This window comes from Pecten maximus, chromosome 14, assembly GCF_902652985.1.
Source record: "Pecten maximus chromosome 14, xPecMax1.1, whole genome shotgun sequence".
NCBI classification, from domain to species: Eukaryota; Metazoa; Mollusca; class Bivalvia; order Pectinida; family Pectinidae; genus Pecten; species Pecten maximus.
In genome coordinates this window covers 38,769,742-38,794,132 of record NC_047028.1, presented here as the reverse complement: position 1 = coordinate 38,794,132, position 24,391 = coordinate 38,769,742, and the positions used below count along the sequence as shown (strand labels likewise).

At 37.1% G+C, this 24,391-nt stretch overlaps 1 protein-coding gene across 1 annotated transcript; it reads right to left on the bottom strand.

The window, feature by feature from the left end:
* Positions 1-370: 370 nt before the first annotated feature.
* On the bottom strand, positions 371-24,391 carry LOC117342462 (zinc finger protein Gfi-1b-like). Its single transcript, XM_033904622.1, has 4 exons — positions 24,231-24,391; positions 21,725-21,892; positions 16,045-16,614; positions 371-2,651 (listed from the first exon to the last, which is right to left on the bottom strand). Exons 1-4 carry the CDS (start codon positions 24,340-24,342, stop codon positions 2,416-2,418), a joined length of 1,086 nt encoding a protein of 361 aa, XP_033760513.1. The 5' UTR covers positions 24,343-24,391; the 3' UTR covers positions 371-2,415.

Here is a 24,391-nt window from a genome sequence, read left to right as displayed (position 1 = left end):
AGAACAATGGGGCTGATACAAAGGGGACGTAATTCGTACGAAAGAACAATAGGGCGGATACAAAGGGGACGTAATTCGTACGAAAGAACAATAGGGCTGATACAAAGGGGACGTAATTCGTACGAAAGAACAATAGGGCGGATACAAAGGGGACGTAATTCGTACGAAAGAACAATAGGGCGGATACAAAGGGGACGTAATTCGTACGAAAGAACAATAGGGCTGATACAAAGGGGACGTAATTCGTACGAAAGAACAATAGGACGGATACAAAGGGGACGTAATCCGTACGATAGAACAATAGGGCGGATACAAAGGGGACGTAATACGTACGAAAGAACAATAGGGCGGATACCAAGGGGGCGTAAAACGTACGAAAGAGCAATAGGGCGGATACAAAGGGGACGTAATACGTACGGAAGAACTATAGGGCTGATACAAAGGGGACATAATTCGTACGAAAGAACTATATGTCGGATGCAAAGGGGACATAATTCGTACGAAAGAACAATAGGGCGGATACAAAGGGGACGTAATACGTACGAAAGAACTATAGGGCTGATACAAAGGGGACGTAATTCGTACGAAAGAACTATAGGGCTGATACAAAGGGGACGTAATTCGTACGAAAGAACAATAGGGCGGATACAAAGGGGACGTAATTCGTACGAAAGAACAATAGGACGGATACAAAGGGGACGTCATCCAATCAAAAGTAACATAGGGAGGATACAAAGGGGACGTCATCCAATCAAAAGTAACATAGGGCGGACACAAAGGGGACGTCATCCAAGCAAAAGTAACATAGGGAGGATACAAAGGGGACGTCATCCAATCAAAAGTAACATAGGGCGGACACAAAGGGGACGTCATCCAATCAAAAGTAACACTAGGTGGACCTATACGGGACATAACTCCGTACAAAAAGAAATAATTGCCGATATTTTTGGACTTATTCCGTATTGAAGCGCAAGGAAGATGTATAGTCAACATAATATACAGGCTAGGATAGGCTACAGTACTAACATGATAATCGTGCTTTAATGATTATGCTTTAATTATGCTTTGCATGTTATAACGTTGATAACATGATTATTATGCTATACTTATGGTTTGGTTGTTAAAATGCTAATGGCGTGATAACAATTTTAAAATAAAGCTATGGATGTTATAACGCTTACGGAATGTTAATTATGTTGTAATTTGGCTATGGATTTTTTAACGCTGATAACGCGATAATTATATTATAATTTTGCTATGGACGCTATAACGTTGATAACATGGTCAGTGTACTATGGACGTTATAACGTTGATAACATGGTCAGTATACTATGAAGTTTATAACGTTGATAACATGGTCAGTATACTATGGACGTTATAACGTTGATAACATGGTCAGTATACTATGGACGTTATAACGTTGATAACATGATCAGTATACTATGGAGTTTATAACGTTGATAACATGATCAGTATACTATGGACGTTATAACGTTGATAACATGGTCAGTATACTATGGACGTTATAACTTTGATAACATGGTCAGTATACTATGGACGTTATAACGTTGATAACATGGTCAGTATACTATGGACGTTATAACGTTGATAACATGATCAGTATTCTATGAAGTTTATAACGTTGATAACATGGTCAGTATACTATGGACGTTATAACGTTGATAACATGGTCAGTATACTATGGACGTGATAACATGATAAGTATAATAAGCGTTATGTATTATACTACTCACTGATAAAATGATAGTTATGTGATTTTTGATATCACTGATATCACTTTCATAGCGTTCGATCCATTCCATCGTCACAAATAAATATATCAACATCAGGAATAGTCAGTACGCAACCACAACAGGCAGGGTACATACACCAGCTGTCAGCTGAACCAAGGTAAAGCGTTCACATGTAGAAACGAAATCCCTGCTCTACTGTCGCCCCGGAATATAGAATGTGACCCATACTGTCGTCCGGAATATAAAATGTGACCCATACTGTCGTCCGGAATATAAAATGTGACCCATACTGTCGTCCGGAATATAAAATGTGACCCATAATGTCGCCCCGGAATATAGAATGTGACCCATACTGTCGTCCGGAATATAAAATGTGACCCATACTGTCGTCCGGAATATAAAATGTGACCCATACTGTCGTCCGGAATATAAAATGTGACCCATAATGTCGCCCCGGAATATAGAATGTGACCCATACTGTCGTCCGAAATATAAAATGTGACCCATACTGTCGTCCGGAATATAAAATGTGACCCATACTGTCGTCCGGAATATAGAATGTGACCCATACTGTCGTCCGGAATATAGAATACGACGCATACTGTCGTCCGGAATATAGAATGTGACGCCCTGTGTCGACCCGGAATGTAGAATGTGACTCCTATTGTCGGGCCGAAATGTGGAATGGTAACAGCAGAGATTGTTGTAAACCGCTGTCCATTGTCATGCTGTGCTGGGTTTCAACATGACGTCGGAGGTCCACCTTTCTCTGGAAGGCTCGGCCACATTTGTCGCACGCGAAAGGTTTGAATCCTGTATGTTTCCGACTGTGAGTGATGAGATTGGAGGACTGGCTAAAGGCTTTACCACATTGTAAACATTTGTGAGGCTTCTCTCCTGAAAAAAAAACGTAATTAAATGCATTATATTATTATATCAGCTGTTTTGAAATCAACTACGATAAGAAAACGAACCTCGTGAAACATCTGTAACAGTTCATTGTGCTTGTCACTATAGTTTCTATATTAACACTATGCTACAGTATTTTGTACATTTTCGCGGAAATGTTACTTTGTAAACCAAATAAATTACGTTTGTGGTAGAAGTACATGCAGTGTGATTAAGAAAAATAAGAATTTAATTTAAGAAATAATGTCTCTAATTTAGACAAGAAACTTTATGGCTGACCATTTAGTATTTGCATTAGGGGATCGTGTAGTTATAACAATTTATGAATTATTTATTTAGTCTCGTTTCCGTTATGAAGCAGACAGATAAGTACAGATTTCTCCTCGTCTTTCTGGTGTGCGCTTTCATTTATTTTGTAATGGTGTGTGGTTCCGTCTCTGTTTATTTTGTAATGGTGTGTGGTTCCGTCTCTGTTTATTTTGTAATGGTTTGCGGTTCCGTCTCTGTTTATTTTGATATGGTGTGTGGTTCCGTCTCTGTTTATTTTGTAATGGTGTGTGGTTCCGTCTCTGTTTATTTTGTAATGGTGTGTGGTTCCGTCTCTGTTTATTTTGTAATGGTGTGTGGTTCCGTCTCTGTTTATTTTGTAATGGTGTGTGGTTCCGTCTGTTTATTTTGTAATGGCGTGTGGTTCCGTCTCTGTTTATTTTGTAATGGTGTGTGGTTCCGTCTCTGTTTATTTTGTAATGGTGTGTGGTTCCGTCTGTTTATTTTGTAATGGTGTGTGGTTCCGTCTCTGTTTATTTTGTAATGGTGTGTGGTTCCGTCTCTGTTTATTTTGTAATGGTGTGCGGTTCCGTCTCTGTTTATTTTGTAATGGTGTGTGGTTCCGTCTCTGTTTATTTTGTAATGGTGTGTGGTTCCGTCTCTGTTTATTTTGTAATGGCGTGTGGTTCCGTCTCTGTTTATTTTGATATGGTGTGTGGTTCTGTCCCTGTTTATTTTGTAATGGTGTGTGGTTCCGTCTCTGTTTATTTTGTAATGGCGTGTGGTTCCGTCTCTGATTATTTTGTAATAGTGTGTGGTTCCGTCTCTGTTTATTATGATATGGTGTGTGGTTCCGTCTCTGTTTATTTTGTAATGGTGTGCGGTTCCGTCTCTGTTTATTTTGTAATGGTGTGTGGTTCCGTCTCTGTTTATTTTGTAATGGTGTGTGGTTCCGTCTCTGTTTATTTTGTAATGGTGTGTGGTTCTGTCTCTGTTTATTTTGTAATGGTGTGCGGTTCCGTCTCTGTTTATTATGGTATGGTGTGTGGTTCTGTCTCTGTTTATTTTGTAACGGTGTGCGGTTCCGTCTCTGTTTATTTTGTAATGGTGTGTTGTTCCGTCTCTGTTTATTTTGTAACGGTGTGTTGTTCCGTCTCTGTTTATTTTGTAATGGTGTGTGGTTCCGTCTCTGTTTATTTTGTAATGGTGTGTGGTTCCGTCTCTGTTGATATAGAGGTTACACAACGAGTGGTTGTTGGATATGGAATTTATTTCACACGAGTAAGTTATTTTTTAAAAGTTACAAAAGACACGAGCTTTAGCGTTCGTAAGTTATCTTTTAAAAGTTGCAAAAAACACTCGCTAAAGTTCGTGTCTTTTGTAACTTTTAAAAAATAACTTACTCGTGTGAAATAAATTCCATATCCAACAACCACTCGTTGTGTAACCTCTATATAAACACCTTCCGTGGTATCGACCATTCATTACCATATTGACCTCTGACAAGTCGGTGTTCAGAAAGTGAGAATATGAACGTCGAGCTCAAAAGTTTACTGTAGCAGTTTAATGGGCTAGAATAAATTTAGGCAAAAATGACACTCAGCTCTGTAGACCAGACATAGAGGTGGTTGTTACTTTATGTCAAACTATCTCTCTAAATCATCTTCAATTTCTACACACAATACACAATAGGAGAGATCCGAACACATACAGTGTGTATACTGTCGAAACAGTTGCGATAACTTACTGGGTAACGTTGCCCAGGTATTGATAGCGGAACGTTTTGAACTCTCGATGTGTTTCATTGTACGGGATGTGATGGAGGTTTGTTTCTTAACTACAAAACGTGTCCGCGATATTCCGAGCGCGTTCGTAGCTGTCCAAGTGCTGCTTACCAGGGCACATACTAGACACAAACACTTCTCCTTTTTCTCATATTAAGTGACAGGATATTATTGTATCGTTTAAGTCAGCAAGTAGTGTTATTTTGCAAATTAATGCATTTTTTAAACATTGTCATTTTCACTATCTAAAACTCATATACCGCGAGCGAGACTAGCGGCAGTAACGAGTTAGAGTGTACGTACTGACAATACAGAAAATTAAGAAAAAGAAAAAGAAACAAAAACAACAAAAACAAAAACAAGATATATTAGACAATGCTTTGGTTAAACATCTATACAATGAATACAAACACACTGGGAGTGTTGGAATGTGACAAAGATCACATCTGTACCCTATATCCCTGTAACCGATTTAATGACAAAAATGCTAAAAAGTCTGAGTAAAAGTCCGTGTAAAATCTATCGGCAACAAAGTGTAGCAATGACACCAACTCAAGTAATAATCGCTCGCAGCAACTGCTGAATTAATGATGAATTAAGCCAACCTTATCCTATTGTTCAAACAGAAAGCCAAAAGCGATAAAAATACAATGGTTTCGATCTTCAAACAGAGCGACAACTGAGGAACAATCATGTGATATGATATTCCAGTTTTTGAAACACGGAGCGATTGCTTGTGTGACGTCATGCACGATACAGCACGTGACGCCTAAAGGTCAAAAGTAATACGAGGAAAGGAAACTCATTTCCCTGATTTCTAGCACGTCATCCAGTGTAGGGCACTGATATTGATGACGGCTCTCCCGGGAATTCCTGGAAAGGTCACGTGGTTTTAAGGTTAGGGATGATTGTCGTTATGAATTCGGACGGTGCAGACTTTGTGTGATTTTGAGATAAAAGTTGGCATGAGAGAAATAATGACATTTAGATGTTGCTATATACATTTGCTTTTAGATGTGGCCATAGGTCATATCAAGTATTGACTGTTTTTATGCCGTTAGAACGATGTGGACATACAGGGGAAACTCTTTATCTCAAAGTCAGTGGAACCGCGAATCAACATATCCCGAGTAAGCCTGATGACTGACAGAGAAAACAAACCATTTTCACACATTATATTAAAAAAGACATCGTTAATTGGTACAGTGACCGATATCGACATATGGGTGGGGGTATTTGGGGGTTCTATTATAATCTAGGACAAGACATGTATGCGTAAGGTGTTTTCTTGTCAAGATACGTGTTGTAAAAGTATAATAGGTTTTTCATCATCTTACAATAAGGTGAGGCCGTTAGGACACTGCTAGCAAGTAAACTCCATGCAACACCTAAATTACAAATTAGCAGATGGAATAAGTGTGTGGATGAGTTGATTATCACAGCTAAAACAGCTTACATGTCATTCTTTACAAAATGCATTGGCACGGTCTAAATCAAACATTCCGGTTTACTGTACACAGTCTAAATCAAACCGTCCGGTTTACTGTACACAGTCTAAATCAAACCGTCCGGTTTACTGTACACGGTCTAAATCAAACATTCCGGTTTACTGTACACGGTCTAAATCAAACCGTCCGGTTTACTGTACACGGTCTAAATCAAACATTCCGGTTAACTGTACACGGTCTAAATCAAACATTCCGGTTTACTGTACACGGTCTAAATCAAACCGTCCGGTTTACTGTACACGGTCTAAATCAAACATTCCGGTTTACTGTACACGGTCTATATCAAACATTCCGGTTTACTGTACACGGTCTAAATCAAACATTCCGGTTTACTGTACACGGTCTAAATCAAACATTCCGGTTAACTGTACACGGTCTAAATCAAACATTCCGGTTTACTGTACACGGTCTATATCAAACATTCCGGTTTACTGTACACGGTCTATATCAAACATTCCGGTTTACTGTACACGGTCTAAATCAAACATTCCGGTTTACTGTACACGGTCTAAATCAAACATTCCGGTTTACTGTACACGGTCTAAATCTAACATTCCGGTTTACTGTACACAGTCTAAATCAAACATTCCGGTTTATTGTACACGGTCTAAATCAAACATTCCGGTTTACTGTACACAGTCTAAATCAAACATTCCGGTTTATTGTACACGGTCTAAATCAAACATTCCGGTTTACTGTACACGGTCTATATCAAACATTCCGGTTTACTGTACACGGTCTATATCAAACATTCCGGTTTACTGTACACGGTCTATATCAAACCGTCCAGTTTACTGTACACGGTCTAAATCAAACCGTCCGGTTTACTGTACACGGTCTAAATCAGACATTCCGGTTTACTGTACACGGTCTATATCAAACATTCCGGTTTACTGTACACGGTCTAAATCAAACATTCCGGTTAACTGTACACGGTCTAAATCAAACATTCCGGTTTACTGTACACAGTCTAAATCAAACATTCCGGTTTACTGTACACGGTCTAAATCAAACATTCCGGTTTACTGTACACGGTCTAAATCAAACATTCCGGTTTACTGTACACGGTCTAAATCAAACATTCCGGTTTACTGTACACGGTCTAAATCAAACATTCCGGTTAACTGTACACGGTCTAAATCAAACATTCCGGTTTACTGTACACGATCTATATCAAACATTCCGGTTTACTGTACACGGTCTATATCAAACATTCCGGTTTACTGTACACAGTCTAAATCAAACCGTCCGGTTTACTGTACACGGTCTATATCAAACATTCCGGTTTACTGTACACGGTCTAAATCAAACATTCCGGTTTACTGTACACGGTCTAAATCAAACATTCCGGTTTACTGTACACGGTCTATATCAAACATTCCGGTTTACTGTACACGGTCTAAATCAAACATTCCGGTTTACTGTACACGGTCTAAATCAAACATTCCGGTTTACTGTACACGGTCTATATCAAACATTCCGGTTTACTGTACACGGTCTAAATCAAACCGTCCGGTTTACTGTACACGGTCTAAATCAAGCATTCCGGTTTACTGTACAGAGTCTAAATCAAACATTCCGGTTTACTGTACACAGTCTAAATCAAACCGTCCGGTTAACTGTACACGGTCTAAATCAAACATTCCGGTTTACTGTACACGGTCTAAATAAAACATTCCGGTTTACTGTACACGGTCTATATCAAACATTCCGGTTTACTGTACACGGTCTAAATCAAACATTCCGGTTAACTGTACACGGTCTAAATCAAACATTCCGGTTTACTGTACACAGTCTAAATCAAACATTCCGGTTAACTGTACACGGTCTAAATCAAACATTCCGGTTTACTGTACACGGTCTATATCAAACATTCCGGTTTACTGTACACAGTCTAAATCAAACCGTCCGGTTTACTGTACACGGTCTATATCAAACATTCCGGTTTACTGTACACGGTCTAAATCAAACATTCCGGTTTACTGTACACGGTCTAAATCAAACATTCCGGTTTACTGTACACGGTCTATATCAAACATTCCGGTTTACTGTACACGGTCTAAATCAAACATTCCGGTTTACTGTACACGGTCTAAATCAAACATTCCGGTTTACTGTACACGGTCTATATCAAACATTCCGGTTTACTGTACACGGTCTAAATCAAACCGTCCGGTTTACTGTACACGGTCTAAATCAAGCATTCCGGTTTACTGTACACAGTCTAAATCAAACATTCCGGTTTACTGTACACAGTCTAAATCAAACCGTCCGGTTAACTGTACACGGTCTAAATCAAACATTCCGGTTAACTGTACACAGTCTAAATCAAACCGTCCGGTTAACTGTACACAGTGTAAATCAAACCGTCCGGTTAACTGTACACAGTGTAAATCAAACCGTCCGGTTAACTGTACACAGTGTATTATATCGAAGCTCGGGATGGTATACGATTCTGTCGATCTCTGAATACGAATCATCATCTGATGAATTTGACCTTTCCAGGCGTTTGTGCGAGATTGCACCAATCAATTAGTGTCTCGGACATAGATCACCGGGGGACTTACAGCCCCCAGTGTTTTATGAAATGTAGAATTGATGGATCCTGGTAAAGAACAAGATATCTCTACATATCCGATATATTTAAATTATACAAGAATCAGGACAGATTTGTAGGTAGTTTCAATTGACTTTTGTTGATAACAAATCAATCGAATTATCTGAACACAGATATGAAGTGTTTTTGCGCCTTTATATCAGACAAAATTGTCGTCCTCTCCAAATTCGGATGTAGCGACCCCGGTTATATATATTGCACTTCTCTACACATCTTATCACGTCCATTACACTTCTCTACACATCACGTCCATTACACTTCTCTACACATCTTATCACGTCCATTACACTTCTCTACACATCTTATCACGTCCATTACACTTCTCTACACATCTTATCACGTCCATTACACTTCTCTACACATCTTATCACGTCCTTACACTTCTACATTATCACGTCCATTACACTTCTCTACACATCACGTCCATTACACTTCTCTACACATCTTATCACGTCCATTACACTTCTCTACACATCTTATCACGTCCATTACACTTCTCTACACATCTTATCACGTCCATTACACTTCTCTACACATCTTATCACGTCCATTATACTTCTCTACACATCTTATCACGTCCATTACACTTCTCTACACATCTTATCACGTCCATTACACTTCTCTACACATCACGTCCATTACACTTCTCTACACATCACGTCCATTACACTTCTCTACACATCTTATCACGTCCATTACACTTCTCTACACATCTTATCACGTCCCATTACACTTCTCTACACATCACGTCCATTACACTTCTCTACACATCACGTCCATTACACTTCTCTACACATCTTATCACGTCCATTACACTTCTCTACACATCACGTCCATTACACTTCTCTACACATCTTATCACGTCCATTACACTTCTCTACACATCTTATCACGTCCATTACACTTCTCTACACATCTTATCACGTCCATTACACTTCTCTACACATCTTATCACGTCCATTACACTTCTCTACACATCTTATCACGTCCATTACACTTCTCTACACATCTTATCACGTCCATTACACTTCTCTACACATCTTATCACGTCCATTACACTTCTCTACACATCTTATCACGTCCATTACACTTCTCTACACATCTTATCACGTCCATTACACTTCTCTACACATCTTATCACGTCCATTACACTTCTCTACACATCTTATCACGTCCATTATACTTCTCTACACATCTTATCACGTCCATTATACTTCTTTACACATCACGTCCATTACACTTCTCTACACATCTTATCACGTCCATTACACTTCTCTACACATCTTATCACGTCCATTACACTTATCTACACATCTTATCACGTCCATTACACTTCTCTACACATCACGTCCATTACACTTCTCTACACATCACGTCCATTACACTTCTCTACACATCTTATCACGTCCATTACACTTCTCTACACATCTTATCACGTCCATTATACTTCTCTACACATCTTATCACGTCCATTATACTTCTTTACACATCACGTCCATTACACTTCTCTACACATCTTATCACGTCCATTACACTTCTCTACACATCTTATCACGTCCATTACACTTCTCTACACATCTTATCACGTCCATTACACTTCTTTACACGTCACGTCCATTACACTTCCTTACACGTCACGTCCATTACACTTCTCTACACATCTTATCACGTCCATTACACTTCTCTACACATCTTATCACGTCCATTACACTTCTTTACACGTCACGTCCATTACACTTCTTTACACGTCACGTCCATTACACTTCTCTACACATCTTATCACGTCCATTACACTTCTCTACACATCTTATCACGTCCATTACGCTCCCCTAAAGTCTTATCTCTCTCAGGAATTACACCTAATGACGCTGGAAGGAGTTGATTCCTCTCTCAGCAATTACACCTTATGACGCTGGGGAGAATTGATACCTCTCTCAGGATTTAAACCTGGTGACGCTGGGGAGAATTGATACCTCTCTCAGGAATTACACCTTATGACGCTGGGGAGAATTGATACCTCTCTCAGGAATTACACCTGATGAAACTGGAGAGAATTGATACCTCTCTCAGGAATTACACCTAATGACGCTGGAATGAGTTGATACCTCTCTCAGGAATTACACCTGATGAAACTCGAGAGAATTGATACCTCTCTCAGGAATTACACCTAATGACGCTGGTTAGAATTGATACCTCTCTCAGGAATTACACCTCATGACGCTGGGGAGAATTGATACCTCTCTCAGGAATTACACCTTATGAAACTGGAGAGAATTGATACCTCTCTCAGGAATTACACCTAATGACGCTGGTTAGAATTGATACCTCTCTCAGGAATTACACCTCATGACGCTGGGGAGAATTGATACCTCTCTCAGGAATTACACCTGATGAAACTCGAGAGAATTGATACCTCTCTCAGGAATTACACCTAATGACGCTGGTTAGAATTGATACCTCTCTCAGGAATTACACCTCATGACGCTGGGGAGAATTGATACCTCTCTCAGGAATTACACCTTATGAAACTGGAGAGAATTGATACCTCTCTCAGGAATTACACCTAATGACGCTGGTTAGAATTGATACCTCTCTCAGGAATTACACCTTATGACGCTGGGGAGAATTGATACCTCTCTCAGGAATTACACCTGATGAAACTGGAGAGAATTGATACCTCTCTCAGGAATTACACCTAATGACGCTGGAATGAGTTGATACCTCTCTCAGGAATTACACCTGATGAAACTCGAGAGAATTGATACCTCTCTCAGGAATTACACCTAATGACGCTGGTTAGAATTGATACCTCTCTCAGGAATTACACCTCATGACGCTGGGGAGAATTGATACCTCTCTCAGGAATTACACCTAATGACACTGGAGAGAATTGATACCTCTCTCAGGAATTACACCTTATGACGCTGGGGAGAATTGATACCTCTCTCAGGAATTACACCTTATGACGCTGGAGAGAATTGATACCTCTCTCAGGAATTACACCTTATGACGCTGGGGAGAATTGATACCTCTCTCAGGAATTACACCTTATGACACTGGAGAGAATTGATACCTCTCTCAGGAATTACACCTTATGACGCTAGGGAAAATTGATACCTCTCAGGAATTACACCTGATGAAACTGGAGAGAATTGATACCTCTCTCAGGAATTACACCTAATGACGCTGGAATGAGTTGATACCTCTCTCAGGAATTACACCTCATGACGCTGGGGAGAATTGATACCTCTCTCAGGAATTACACCTAATGACACTGGAGAGAATTGATACCTCTCTCAGGAATTACACCTTATGACGCTGGGGAGAATTGATACCTCTCTCAGGAATTACACCTTATGACGCTTGAGAGAATTGATACCTCTCTCAGGAATTACACCTTATGACGCTGGGGAGAATTGATACCTCTCTCAGGAATTACACCTTATGACACTGGAGAGAATTGATACCTCTCTCAGGAATTACACCTTATGACGCTGGGGAGAATTGATACCTCTCTCAGGAATTACACCTTATGACACTGGAGAGAATTGATACCTCTCTCAGGAATTACACCTGATGAAACTGGAGAGAAATGATACCTCTCTCAGGAATTACACCTAATGACGCTGGAATGAGTTGATACCTCTCTCAGGAATTACACCTGATGAAACTCGAGAGAATTGATACCTCTCTTAGGAATTACACCTAATGACGCTGGTTAGAATTGATACCTCTCTCAGGAATTACACCTCATGACGCTGGGGAGAATTGATACCTCTCTCAGGAATTACACCTTATGACGCTGGGGAGAATTGATACCTCTCTAAGGAATTACACCTTATGACACTGGAGAGAATTGATACCTCTCTCAGGAATTACACCTTATGACGCTGGGGAGAATTGATACCTCTCTCAGGAATTACACCTTATGACACTGGAGAGAATTGATACCTCTCTCAGGAATTACACCTTATGACACTGGAGAGAATTGATACCTCTCTCAGGAATTACACCTTATGACGCTGGGGAGAATTGATACCTCTCTCAGGAATTACACCTTATGACACTGGAGAGAATTGATACCTCTCTAAGGAATTACACCTTATGACGCTTGAGAGAATTGATACCTCTCTCAGGAATTACACCTTATGACACTGGAGAGAATTGATACCTCTCTCAGGAATTACACCTTATGACGCTGGGGAGAATTGATACCTCTCTCAGGAATTACACCTTATGACACTGGAGAGAATTGATACCTCTCTAAGGAATTACACCTTATGACGCTTGAGAGAATTGATACCTCTCTCAGGAATTACACCTTATGACGCTGGGGAGAATTGATACCTCTCTCAGGAATTACACCTGATGAAACTGGAGAGAATTGATACCTCTCTCAGGAATTACACCTAATGACGCTGGAATGAGTTGATACCTCTCTCAGGAATTACACCTGATGAAACTCGAGAGAATTGATACCTCTCTCAGGAATTACACCTAATGACGCTGGTTAGAATTGATACCTCTCTCAGGAATTACACCTCATGACGCTGGGGAGAATTGATACCTCTCTCAGGAATTACACCTTATGAAACTGGAGAGAATTGATACCTCTCTCAGGAATTACACCTAATGACGCTGGTTAGAATTGATACCTCTCTCAGGAATTACACCTCATGACGCTGGGGAGAATTGATACCTCTCTCAGGAATTACACCTGATGAAACTCGAGAGAATTGATACCTCTCTCAGGAATTACACCTAATGACGCTGGTTAGAATTGATACCTCTCTCAGGAATTACACCTCATGACGCTGGGGAGAATTGATACCTCTCTCAGGAATTACACCTTATGAAACTGGAGAGAATTGATACCTCTCTCAGGAATTACACCTAATGACGCTGGTTAGAATTGATACCTCTCTCAGGAATTACACCTTATGACGCTGGGGAGAATTGATACCTCTCTCAGGAATTACACCTGATGAAACTGGAGAGAATTGATACCTCTCTCAGGAATTACACCTAATGACGCTGGAATGAGTTGATACCTCTCTCAGGAATTACACCTGATGAAACTCGAGAGAATTGATACCTCTCTCAGGAATTACACCTAATGACGCTGGTTAGAATTGATACCTCTCTCAGGAATTACACCTCATGACGCTGGGGAGAATTGATACCTCTCTCAGGAATTACACCTAATGACACTGGAGAGAATTGATACCTCTCTCAGGAATTACACCTTATGACGCTGGGGAGAATTGATACCTCTCTCAGGAATTACACCTTATGACGCTTGAGAGAATTGATACCTCTCTCAGGAATTACACCTTATGACGCTGGGGAGAATTGATACCTCTCTCAGGAATTACACCTTATGACACTGGAGAGAATTGATACCTCTCTCAGGAATTACACCTTATGACGCTGGGGAGAATTGATACCTCTCAGGAATTACACCTGATGAAACTGGAGAGAATTGATACCTCTCTCAGGAATTACACCTAATGACGCTGGAATGAGTTGATACCTCTCTCAGGAATTACACCTCATGACGCTGGGGAGAATTGATACCTCTCTCAGGAATTACACCTAATGACACTGGAGAGAATTGATACCTCTCTCAGGAATTACACCTTATGACGCTGGGGAGAATTGATACCTCTCTCAGGAATTACACCTTATGACGCTTGAGAGAATTGATACCTCTCTCAGGAATTACACCTTATGACGCTGGGGAGAATTGATACCTCTCTCAGGAATTACACCTTATGACACTGGAGAGAATTGATACCTCTCTCAGGAATTACACCTTATGACGCTGGGGAGAATTGATACCTCTCTCAGGAATTACACCTTATGACACTGGAGAGAATTGATACCTCTCTCAGGAATTACACCTGATGAAACTGGAGAGAATTGATACCTCTCTCAGGAATTACACCTAATGACGCTGGAATGAGTTGATACCTCTCTCAGGAATTACACCTGATGAAACTCGAGAGAATTGATACCTCTCTTAGGAATTACACCTAATGACGCTGGTTAGAATTGATACCTCTCTCAGGAATTACACCTCATGACGCTGGGGAGAATTGATACCTCTCTCAGGAATTACACCTTATGACGCTGGGGAGAATTGATACCTCTCTAAGGAATTACACCTTATGACACTGGAGAGAATTGATACCTCTCTCAGGAATTACACCTTATGACGCTGGGGAGAATTGATACCTCTCTCAGGAATTACACCTTATGACACTGGAGAGAATTGATACCTCTCTCAGGAATTACACCTTATGACACTGGAGAGAATTGATACCTCTCTCAGGAATTACACCTTATGACGCTGGGGAGAATTGATACCTCTCTCAGGAATTACACCTTATGACACTGGAGAGAATTGATACCTCTCTAAGGAATTACACCTTATGACGCTTGAGAGAATTGATACCTCTCTCAGGAATTACACCTCATGACACTGGAGAGAATTGATTCCTCTCTCAGGAATTACACCTCATGACACTGGAGGGAATTAATACCTCTCTCAGGAATTAAACCTTATGACGCTGGTTAGAATTGATACCTCTCTCAGGAATTACACCTAATGACGCTGGAAGGAGTTGATACCTCTCTCAGGAATTACACCTTATGACGCTGGGGAGAATTGATACCTCTCTCAGGAATTACACCTTATAACGCTTGAGAGAATTGATACCTCTCTCAAGAATTACACCTCATGACACTGGAGAGAATTGATACCTCTCTCAAGAATTACACCTCATGACACTGGAGAGAATTGATACCTCTCTCAAGAATTACACCTCATGACACTGGAGAGAATTGATACCTCTCTCAAGAATTACACCTCATGACACTGGAGAGAATTGATACCTCTCTCAAGAATTACACCTCATGACACTGGAGAGAATTGATACCTCTCTCAGGAATTAAACCTTATGACGCTGGGGAGAATTGATACCTCTCTCAGGAATTACACCTAATGACGCTGGAAGGAGTTGATACCTCTCTCAGGAATTAAACCTTATGACGCTGGGGAGAATTGATACCTCTCTCAGGAATGACACCTTATGACACTGGGGAGAATTGATACCTCTCTCAGGAACTGTTTTTGATACACTGTACTGATGCATTTTAAAACTTATCAACTTTGTCCTTATCTCACTTTTTAGATTAAATACCTGTGTGTATGTAGGTATGCTTCTTCATGTCGGACTTTTGGTGGAAACGCTTGCCACAGTATGGGCATGGGTATGGTCTGGTATCACTGTGGATGAGGAGGTGTGTTGACAGGGTGGATGAACGTTTGAATCCCTTTCCACATTGTTTACACTCAAATGTCCTCTCATGAGTGTGAACAAGCTTGTGTTGGTCAAGGCTAACCGCGTGACCAAACGTCTTGTTGCATACGTCGCAGGCGTAGGGTCTCGTGCCGCTGTGAGAACGTCGCACGTGCACCTCCAATCCATGAGATGTACTGAACAGTTTGTTGCATTTGGCGCATTCGTATGTACTTGCGCATGGTCCTGGTGATAGCTCTCCCTGAAGACTTTCTTGGTCTTCGGTACAAACGTCCTTGTCGTTAGTGTTATCCGGAATATACGGATAACGAAACGGGTAACCACCAAAACAGTTGTAAGACAGCAGCAAGTTTTGTAGAAGACACCTAGCGTCCACCCCAAGACTTCCCGTCCACCCACCATACATATACGGAAGTAGGTTCATCGGCCAAATCCAAGATGATTCAGCATCTGTGAACAGGGAGTCATATATAACCATACAGAGTTTTACTTAATGGCAGGAAGAGATTAACTATACTGTACAACAGACAGAAAACCAACAATACAATTCACAAGTGTCATAGTGTGTTAACTACAACAGACAGAAAACCGACAATACAATTCATAATTGTCATAGTGTGTTAACTACAAAAGACAGAAAACCGACAATACAATTCACAGGTGTCATAGTGTGTTAACTACAAAAGACAGAAAACCAACAATACAATTCACATGTGTCATAGTGTGTTAACTACAAAAGACAGAAAACCGACAATACAATTCACATGTGTCATAGTGTGTTAACTACAAAAGACAAAAAACCGACAATACAATTCACATGTGTCATAGTGTGTTAACTACAAAAGACAGAAAACCGACAATACAATTCACAAGTGTCATAGTGCGTTAACTACAAAAGACAGAAAACCGACAATACAATTCACAATTGTCATAGTGTGTTAACTACAAAAGACAAAAAACCAACAATACAATCCACAGGTGTCATAGTGTGTTAACTACAACAGACAGAAAACCGACAATACAATTCACAGGTGTCATAGTGTGTTAACTACAACAGACAGAAAACCGACAATACAATTCACAGGTGTCAAAGTGTGTTAACTACAAAAGACAAAAAACCAACAATACAATTCACAGGTGTCATAGTGTGTTAACTACAAAAGACAGAAAACCGAAAATACAATTCACAATTGTCATAGTGTGTTAACTACAAAAGACAGAAAACCGACAATACAATTCACAATTGTCATAGTGTGTTAACTACAACAGACAGAAAACCGACAATACAATACGCAGGTGTCATAGTGTGTTAACTACAAAAGACAAAAAACCAACAATACAATTCACAAGTGTCATAGTGTGTTAACTACAACAGACAGAAAACCGACAATACAATTCACAATTGTCATAGTGTGTTAACTACAAAAGACAAAAAACCAACAATACAATCCACAGGTGTCATAGTGTGTTAACTACAAAAGACAGAAAACCGACAATACAATTCACAGGTGTCATAGTGTGTTAACTACAACAGACAGAAAACCGACAATACAATCCACAGGTGTCATAGTGTGTTAACTACAACAGACAGAAAACCGACAATACAATTTACAATTGTCATAGTGTGTTAACTACAAAATGTACAACAGACAGAAAACCGACAATACAATACACAGGCGTCATAGTGTGTTAACTACAACAGACAGAAAACCGACAATACAATTCACAGGTGTCATAGTGTGTTAACTACAACAGACAGAAAACCGACAATACAATTCACAGGTGTCATAGTGTGTTAACTACAAAAGACAAAAAACCAACAATACAATTCACATGTGTCATAGTGTGTTAACTACAAAAGACAGAAAACCGAAAATACAATTCACAGGTGTCATAGTGTGTTAACTACAAAAGACAAAAAACCAACAATACAATTCACAGGTGTCATAGTGTGTTAACTACAAAAGACAGAAAACCGACAATACAATTCACAATTGTCATAGTGTGTTAACTACAAAAGACAGAAAACCAACAATACAATCCACATGTGTCATAGTGTGTTAATTCGTGCCGGGTCAATTTGGCCTGGTTCCTTGGTGTACTAAAAAAAAATTCATTCCGCGCCGTAGTTTCTACTAATTATTCGCTTTGTTTTAGATAGATAATATTAAAGAACTACGAAAATAGATATGTTTATCGTAAGGTACTTACATTATTTAAACTTACAAGAGTTTTTTTTTTAAATATTAAATTCCCTCAGACACACACCACTAAAAGAGGAAACTGTCCAATCCCCAAACATACATCACTGACAAGTCAAAGTGTCCGAACCCCTAACAAACTTTACTGACAGGTAAAATCCCCCTTACGTACGTCGCTTACAGGACACATCGCTGACGGATCAAGTGTCCAATCCTAATATCTGACTATCATATTTCAAAATACAGTATCAAAAAGGAAAAGAAAACAAACAAAAACAAAATAGTAATAAATAAATATGAACAAATTAAAGTACACCAAAGTGTGAATTCGCGTCATTCGAGAAGTAATCATCGTTATCGGAGAATGTCTAATGTCGACATTTTTTGTTTTGTTTTGTAAATAACAGCCAGGAATTAAATTACATTTTACTCAAAGACAATTAATGTGTCTATTTACCATTCACACCTCTAGTTGAAAGTGAAAATGAAATAGAGTTCATTTTACTATTGTATTTATTCGACGAGTTAATTTATTTCCAATGAAACAAGGTTTTGACAGTTATCACATCACCTGAGAAACGTTGTATTTGTGTCCAGTGTTAAAAAAAAACCAAAGGTAACGAACGAACGTTTATTATGTCACAATACGGATTCAACGATGGCAATACAATACAATACAACACAAAGCAATAATATACAATGTAATACAATAACATACAATGTAATACAATATAATACCATACAACACTACAATACACTAATATACAACAAAATAAATCACACTACCTTACAGCACAATACAATAAATCACCACACAATACAATATAATATAATACAAAACACGATACAATACAATACAATAGAATAAATCACCACACAATACAATACAATATAATACAAAACACGATACAATACAATACAATACAATAGAATAAATCACAATACAATACAATACAATACAATATAATATAATACAAAACACGATACAATACAATAGAATAAATCACAATACAATACAATACAATACAACACAATACAATATAATATAATACAAAACACGATACAATACAATAGAATAAATCACAATACAATACAATACAATACAACACAATACAATATAATATAATACAAAACACGATACAATACAATACAATATAACACAATACAATATAATACAATACAAAACACGATACAATACAATACAATAGAATAAATCACAATACAATACAATACAATACAATACAACACAATATAATATAATATAATATAAAACACGATACAATACAATAGAATAAATCACAATACAATACAATACAATACAACACAATACAATATAATATAATACAAAACACGATACAATACAATACAATATAACACAATACAATATAATACAATACAAAACACGATACAATATAATACAATAGAATAAATCACAATACAATACAATACAATACAATACAACACAATACAATATAATATAATACAAAACACATTACAACACAATGCAATTAAACACATTACAACACATTACAACACAATACAACACAATGCTGCTATTGGTACGTATGTACATAATATACATTTGTTATATAGTATTTCATAAACAGCAATGCCCATCTACAGCGGAATTTTTGTGAGATAACAAATTGAAGGAATTGATATTCTTGTTTTGCTAGATGTTATTTTTTTACTTTGATTTTGTAACATATTGTTTTATACTATTGTTTTGTTAGGTATTGTTTCATACTTTTGTTTTTTTAAGATATTATTTATACGATAGTTTTGTTAGATATTAATTAATAGTATTACATTGTTATATATTATTTATCATATGGCAGTGTAATCCTTCAGATGTTTTACATGCTATTAAGTTAAGTTTTATATTATTATATTATAATAATTTAATAATATATCGTATTTTAATTATTGATTTGTATGACATTGTTTACATCACACACCACAGTACGGCTGTGTACATAACTGACTATTTAACGATGAATTGTCAAACGAAGATATTCAATATTCCAGACTCACATTTAAATTTTTGTATCAAATGTTTAAAACATAAGAACCACTTCATAGTCAATAATTATCGAATGCCTTTTTTACCTTATAATTAACTCTGTACATTTATATGATCCTCGTCTGAATGTTGTTTACAGTTTTAAATTCTGTCTTCATTTTTGGAGGAAATAAAGAAAATGATATTAATAACCACGATGTGTACATTCCGGTGATTTTAAAGTTAGGCATGATATGATCAGATTGACCTAGCTGGCAGCAGTCTGTAGTGGATCAAGTTCTTTATTGACTTTGAGTCTTCCGACTGATCAGAATCCTATACATACATAATATACAAATTTTACTTAGCATTGAAAACATAGAGAAAAAAAAAATCATAGATTCGTGCCAGAGACAATATACTCGGAGAGCGTAACTATGTTAAAGAAACTCTTTTGACATTTGCCACTTTGATGTATTTGGCCAATTTTTCTAATTCTTTGGTATTTTGTCCGTTAAATAATTGTATCAATTTAAACATACTTGGTTTTTTTTAATAGTAACTTTTCAAATATTTCTTACGAATATCAGGATAACATGGGCATTTTAGAATGGGATTGCTCCTCGACATCCTTTAGACTACATACTAGCAGTGTGTACTTCACAATGAGAGGGTGTAATTGTCTCCAACAGTAGCTCTCACAAGTTTAAGGCATTACGGATAAACCTAATTTAGGAGAGAAATAGTTTACACTCACGAAAACAATAACAACAATAATCTTATTAAATAAAAAAAAACCCGCGACATTTAGATAAATATATATAGTAGCTGACAATGTACCCGGGAAGTTGCCCTGTGTTTCGACTGCTTTGATTAAAGTGTCTTTTCGTTGAAGAACAGGATACTGTCCATTGACAAATCATATCTCTACAGTGTCCAAAGGAAGAAAAAATCCATTTGTGTTATAATTGAAAGCTAACATTGTTAAATCAAGCTGAACACAGTCTGTTTAAATGTCCTATAGGCTGGCTATATAATAGAGTGGGATCTCTCTTTAATAGTTAAGCAAACACAGACATTTGAAATTAGAGAAACACCTGTTTAGCATGAAAGAGTGGCTCGATATGCATTGGTTATCAGGACTAGGGAGGAGGTTACAAGGTATTTTACTATAACTACTTCAGATTTACTTAAGATCATATTATAATTATACTTCTGTCAAAATTCCCACCCTAGCATTGCTAGCACGTCAAACTACACGTACTTATGTCTAGGATCAATTCATAAAAGAGATAAGAGATATTCGACTTCAAATTAAGCAAATAAGCCATTTATAAATTAAAAATATACTACCAACCGTCGTCTTTTCTTTCTTGCCAGGGTCTAAATGCTGTAAAATTTCCTCCAATCGTGCTTATCTTCTCTGCGTCAAGTGTCGCACGTGCTGGCCACGCGTTGTCTCGGAAATGGAGGATGGATGAGGCAAAAGGACCGTGTTGAAGATCTGATTTGGAAATATCTGGTACTATAAATAAAATGTCAAAAGTTACCAGTATTCTTCATAATGTCAATGGTCGTTTAGCCTATAATTATAATCAATCTGTTCATATGTCGAATCAGGGTAATACTTGCCAATTAGCATCTATTGTGTAGAGATCTCCTAACATTGATTATTTCACTATTCCTACATTACAATATTAAGTACATTTAGTTACAGATTAAAGAAATGAAGATAACCACCGTGTTTTACAATGACCACTTACATTCTTCAGTTTATTTGATTGTTTTGTGTTATATATGGGTGATGTATTGTATTGTTTTGTGTTATATATGGGTGATGTATTGTATTGTTTTGTGTTATATATTGGTGATGTATTGTATTGTTTTGTGTTATATATGGGTGATGTATTGTATTATTTTGTGTTATATATGGGTGATGCATTGTATTATTTTGTGTTATATATTGGTGATGTATTGTATTGTTTTGTGTTATATATGGGTGATGTATTGTATTATTTTGTGTTATATATGGGTGATGTATTGTATTATTTTGTGTTATATATGGGTGATGTATTGTATTATTTGGTGTTATATATGGGTGATGTATTGTATTGTTTTGTGTTATATATGGGTGATGTATTGTATTATTTTGTGTTATATATGGGTGATGTATTGTATTGTTTTGTGTTATATATTGGTGATGTATTGTATTGTTTTGTGTTATATATGGGTGATGTATTGTATTATTTTGTGTTATATATGGGTGATGTATTGTATTATTTTGTGTTATATATTGGTGATGTATTGTATTGTTTTGTGTTATATATGGGTGATGTATTGTATTATTTTGTGTTATATATGGGTGATGTATTATATTATTTTGTGTTATATATGGGTGATGTATTGTATTATTTTGTGTTATATATGGGTGATGTATTGTATTGTTTTGTGTTATATATGGGTGATGTATTGTATTGTATTGAGTTATATATGGGTGATGTATTGTATTATTTTGTGTTATATATTGGTGATGTATTGTATTGTTTTGTGTTATATATGGGTGATGTATTGTATTGTTTTGTGTTATATATGGGTGATGTATTGTATTATTTTGTGTTATATATTGGTGATGTATTGTATTGTTTTGTGTTATATATGGGTGATGTATTGTATTGTTTTGTGTTATATATGGGTGATGTATTATGTTATTTTGTGTTATATATGGGTGATGTATTGTATTGTTTTGTGTTATATATGGGTGATGTATTGTATTGTTTTGTGTTATATATTGGTGATGTATAAATAAATTTGCTAATGAAAGAAAACTAAAGAAAAATAGACCATCTGTAAACTTGATATATTCTGGAAATTTTTGAAACGTCCATAGGGAGAAAAAAAGAATAGTGTAGAAAAAACTAACACTATGTAGTTGTATATAGTCCGCGTGGTAAAAAAAACCTAATACTGCATAAAATATTATATAATCCGCGCGGAAAACAAAAACTAATACTGTATGCAATTGTATATAGTCCACGACGAAAACAAAAATGTATTCCATATAAAATTGTATATAGTCCACGACGAAAACAAAAATGTATTCCATATAAAATTGTATATAGTCCACGACGAAAACAAAAATGTATTCCATATAAAATTGTATATAGTCCACGACGAAAACAAAAATGTATTCCATATAAAATTGTATATAGTCCACGACGAAAACAAAAATGTATTCCATATAAAATTGTATATAGTCCACGACGAAAACAAAAATGTATTCCATATAAAATTGTATATAGTCCGCGCGGAAACCAAAAACTAATACTGTATGCAATTGTATATAGTCCACGACGAAAACAAAAATGTATTCCATATAAAATTGTATATAGGCCGCGCGAAACCAAAAACTAATACTGTTTAAACTTCTATATAGCTTGTGTGGTATATAAAAAACAAAACTGTATAAAATTGTATATAGTCTGCGTGGTAAAAAAAACCCAACAATCTGTATACTTAAAAAAAAAAAAAAAAGGAAAAATAACTGTTTAAATTTACACAAAATCCGCATAAAAACATATATATATATAATTGCTCGGTGATCAAAATTTTATTTACCTACGGATTAAATAAATATGTTTTTAAAAAGCCAATTTTGCCAGACTGATTTTTATCTTGGTTCTCCTGTTTTTGTCTAACTATAAGCTCGATGTACGAATATAAGATCATGATACAATTATTCAAGAATAGTTTACATTTTCTCTTGTGCTACATGTTTTGATTGAGAATTGTACTGACAATATATTGTTTTCCATAAATTCTACTGAAATTACGCCAGTTTAACCATTTACACCAACAAAGCTTACCGTTTTTTGGCACCACCAGCTGAAAGGCACTGGTCATAGCGTCCATTCTCAGTGTTTCTTCTCCAAATTGACGAATTGTATTTCTCACCAAAAATGATTTTGGCATCGTCATTGAAATGTTTAAATTATACTTTTTTATTCTTTGACGAAGATGAACAAGG

Bases quoted from the DNA above. Each gene is read 5' to 3' on its own strand.
- LOC117342462 (XM_033904622.1), bottom strand. From the start codon at position 24,342: ATGACGATGCCAAAATCATTTTTGGTGAGAAATACAATTCGTCAATTT. The intron at 21,893-24,230 runs GTAAGCTTTGTT...TTTTATTTATAG, and splicing joins GCTGGTGGTGCCAAAAAACG to TACCAGATATTTCCAAATCA. The intron at 16,615-21,724 runs GTTGGTAGTATA...CCCTGTTCACAG, and splicing joins GCAAGAAAGAAAAGACGACG to ATGCTGAATCATCTTGGATT.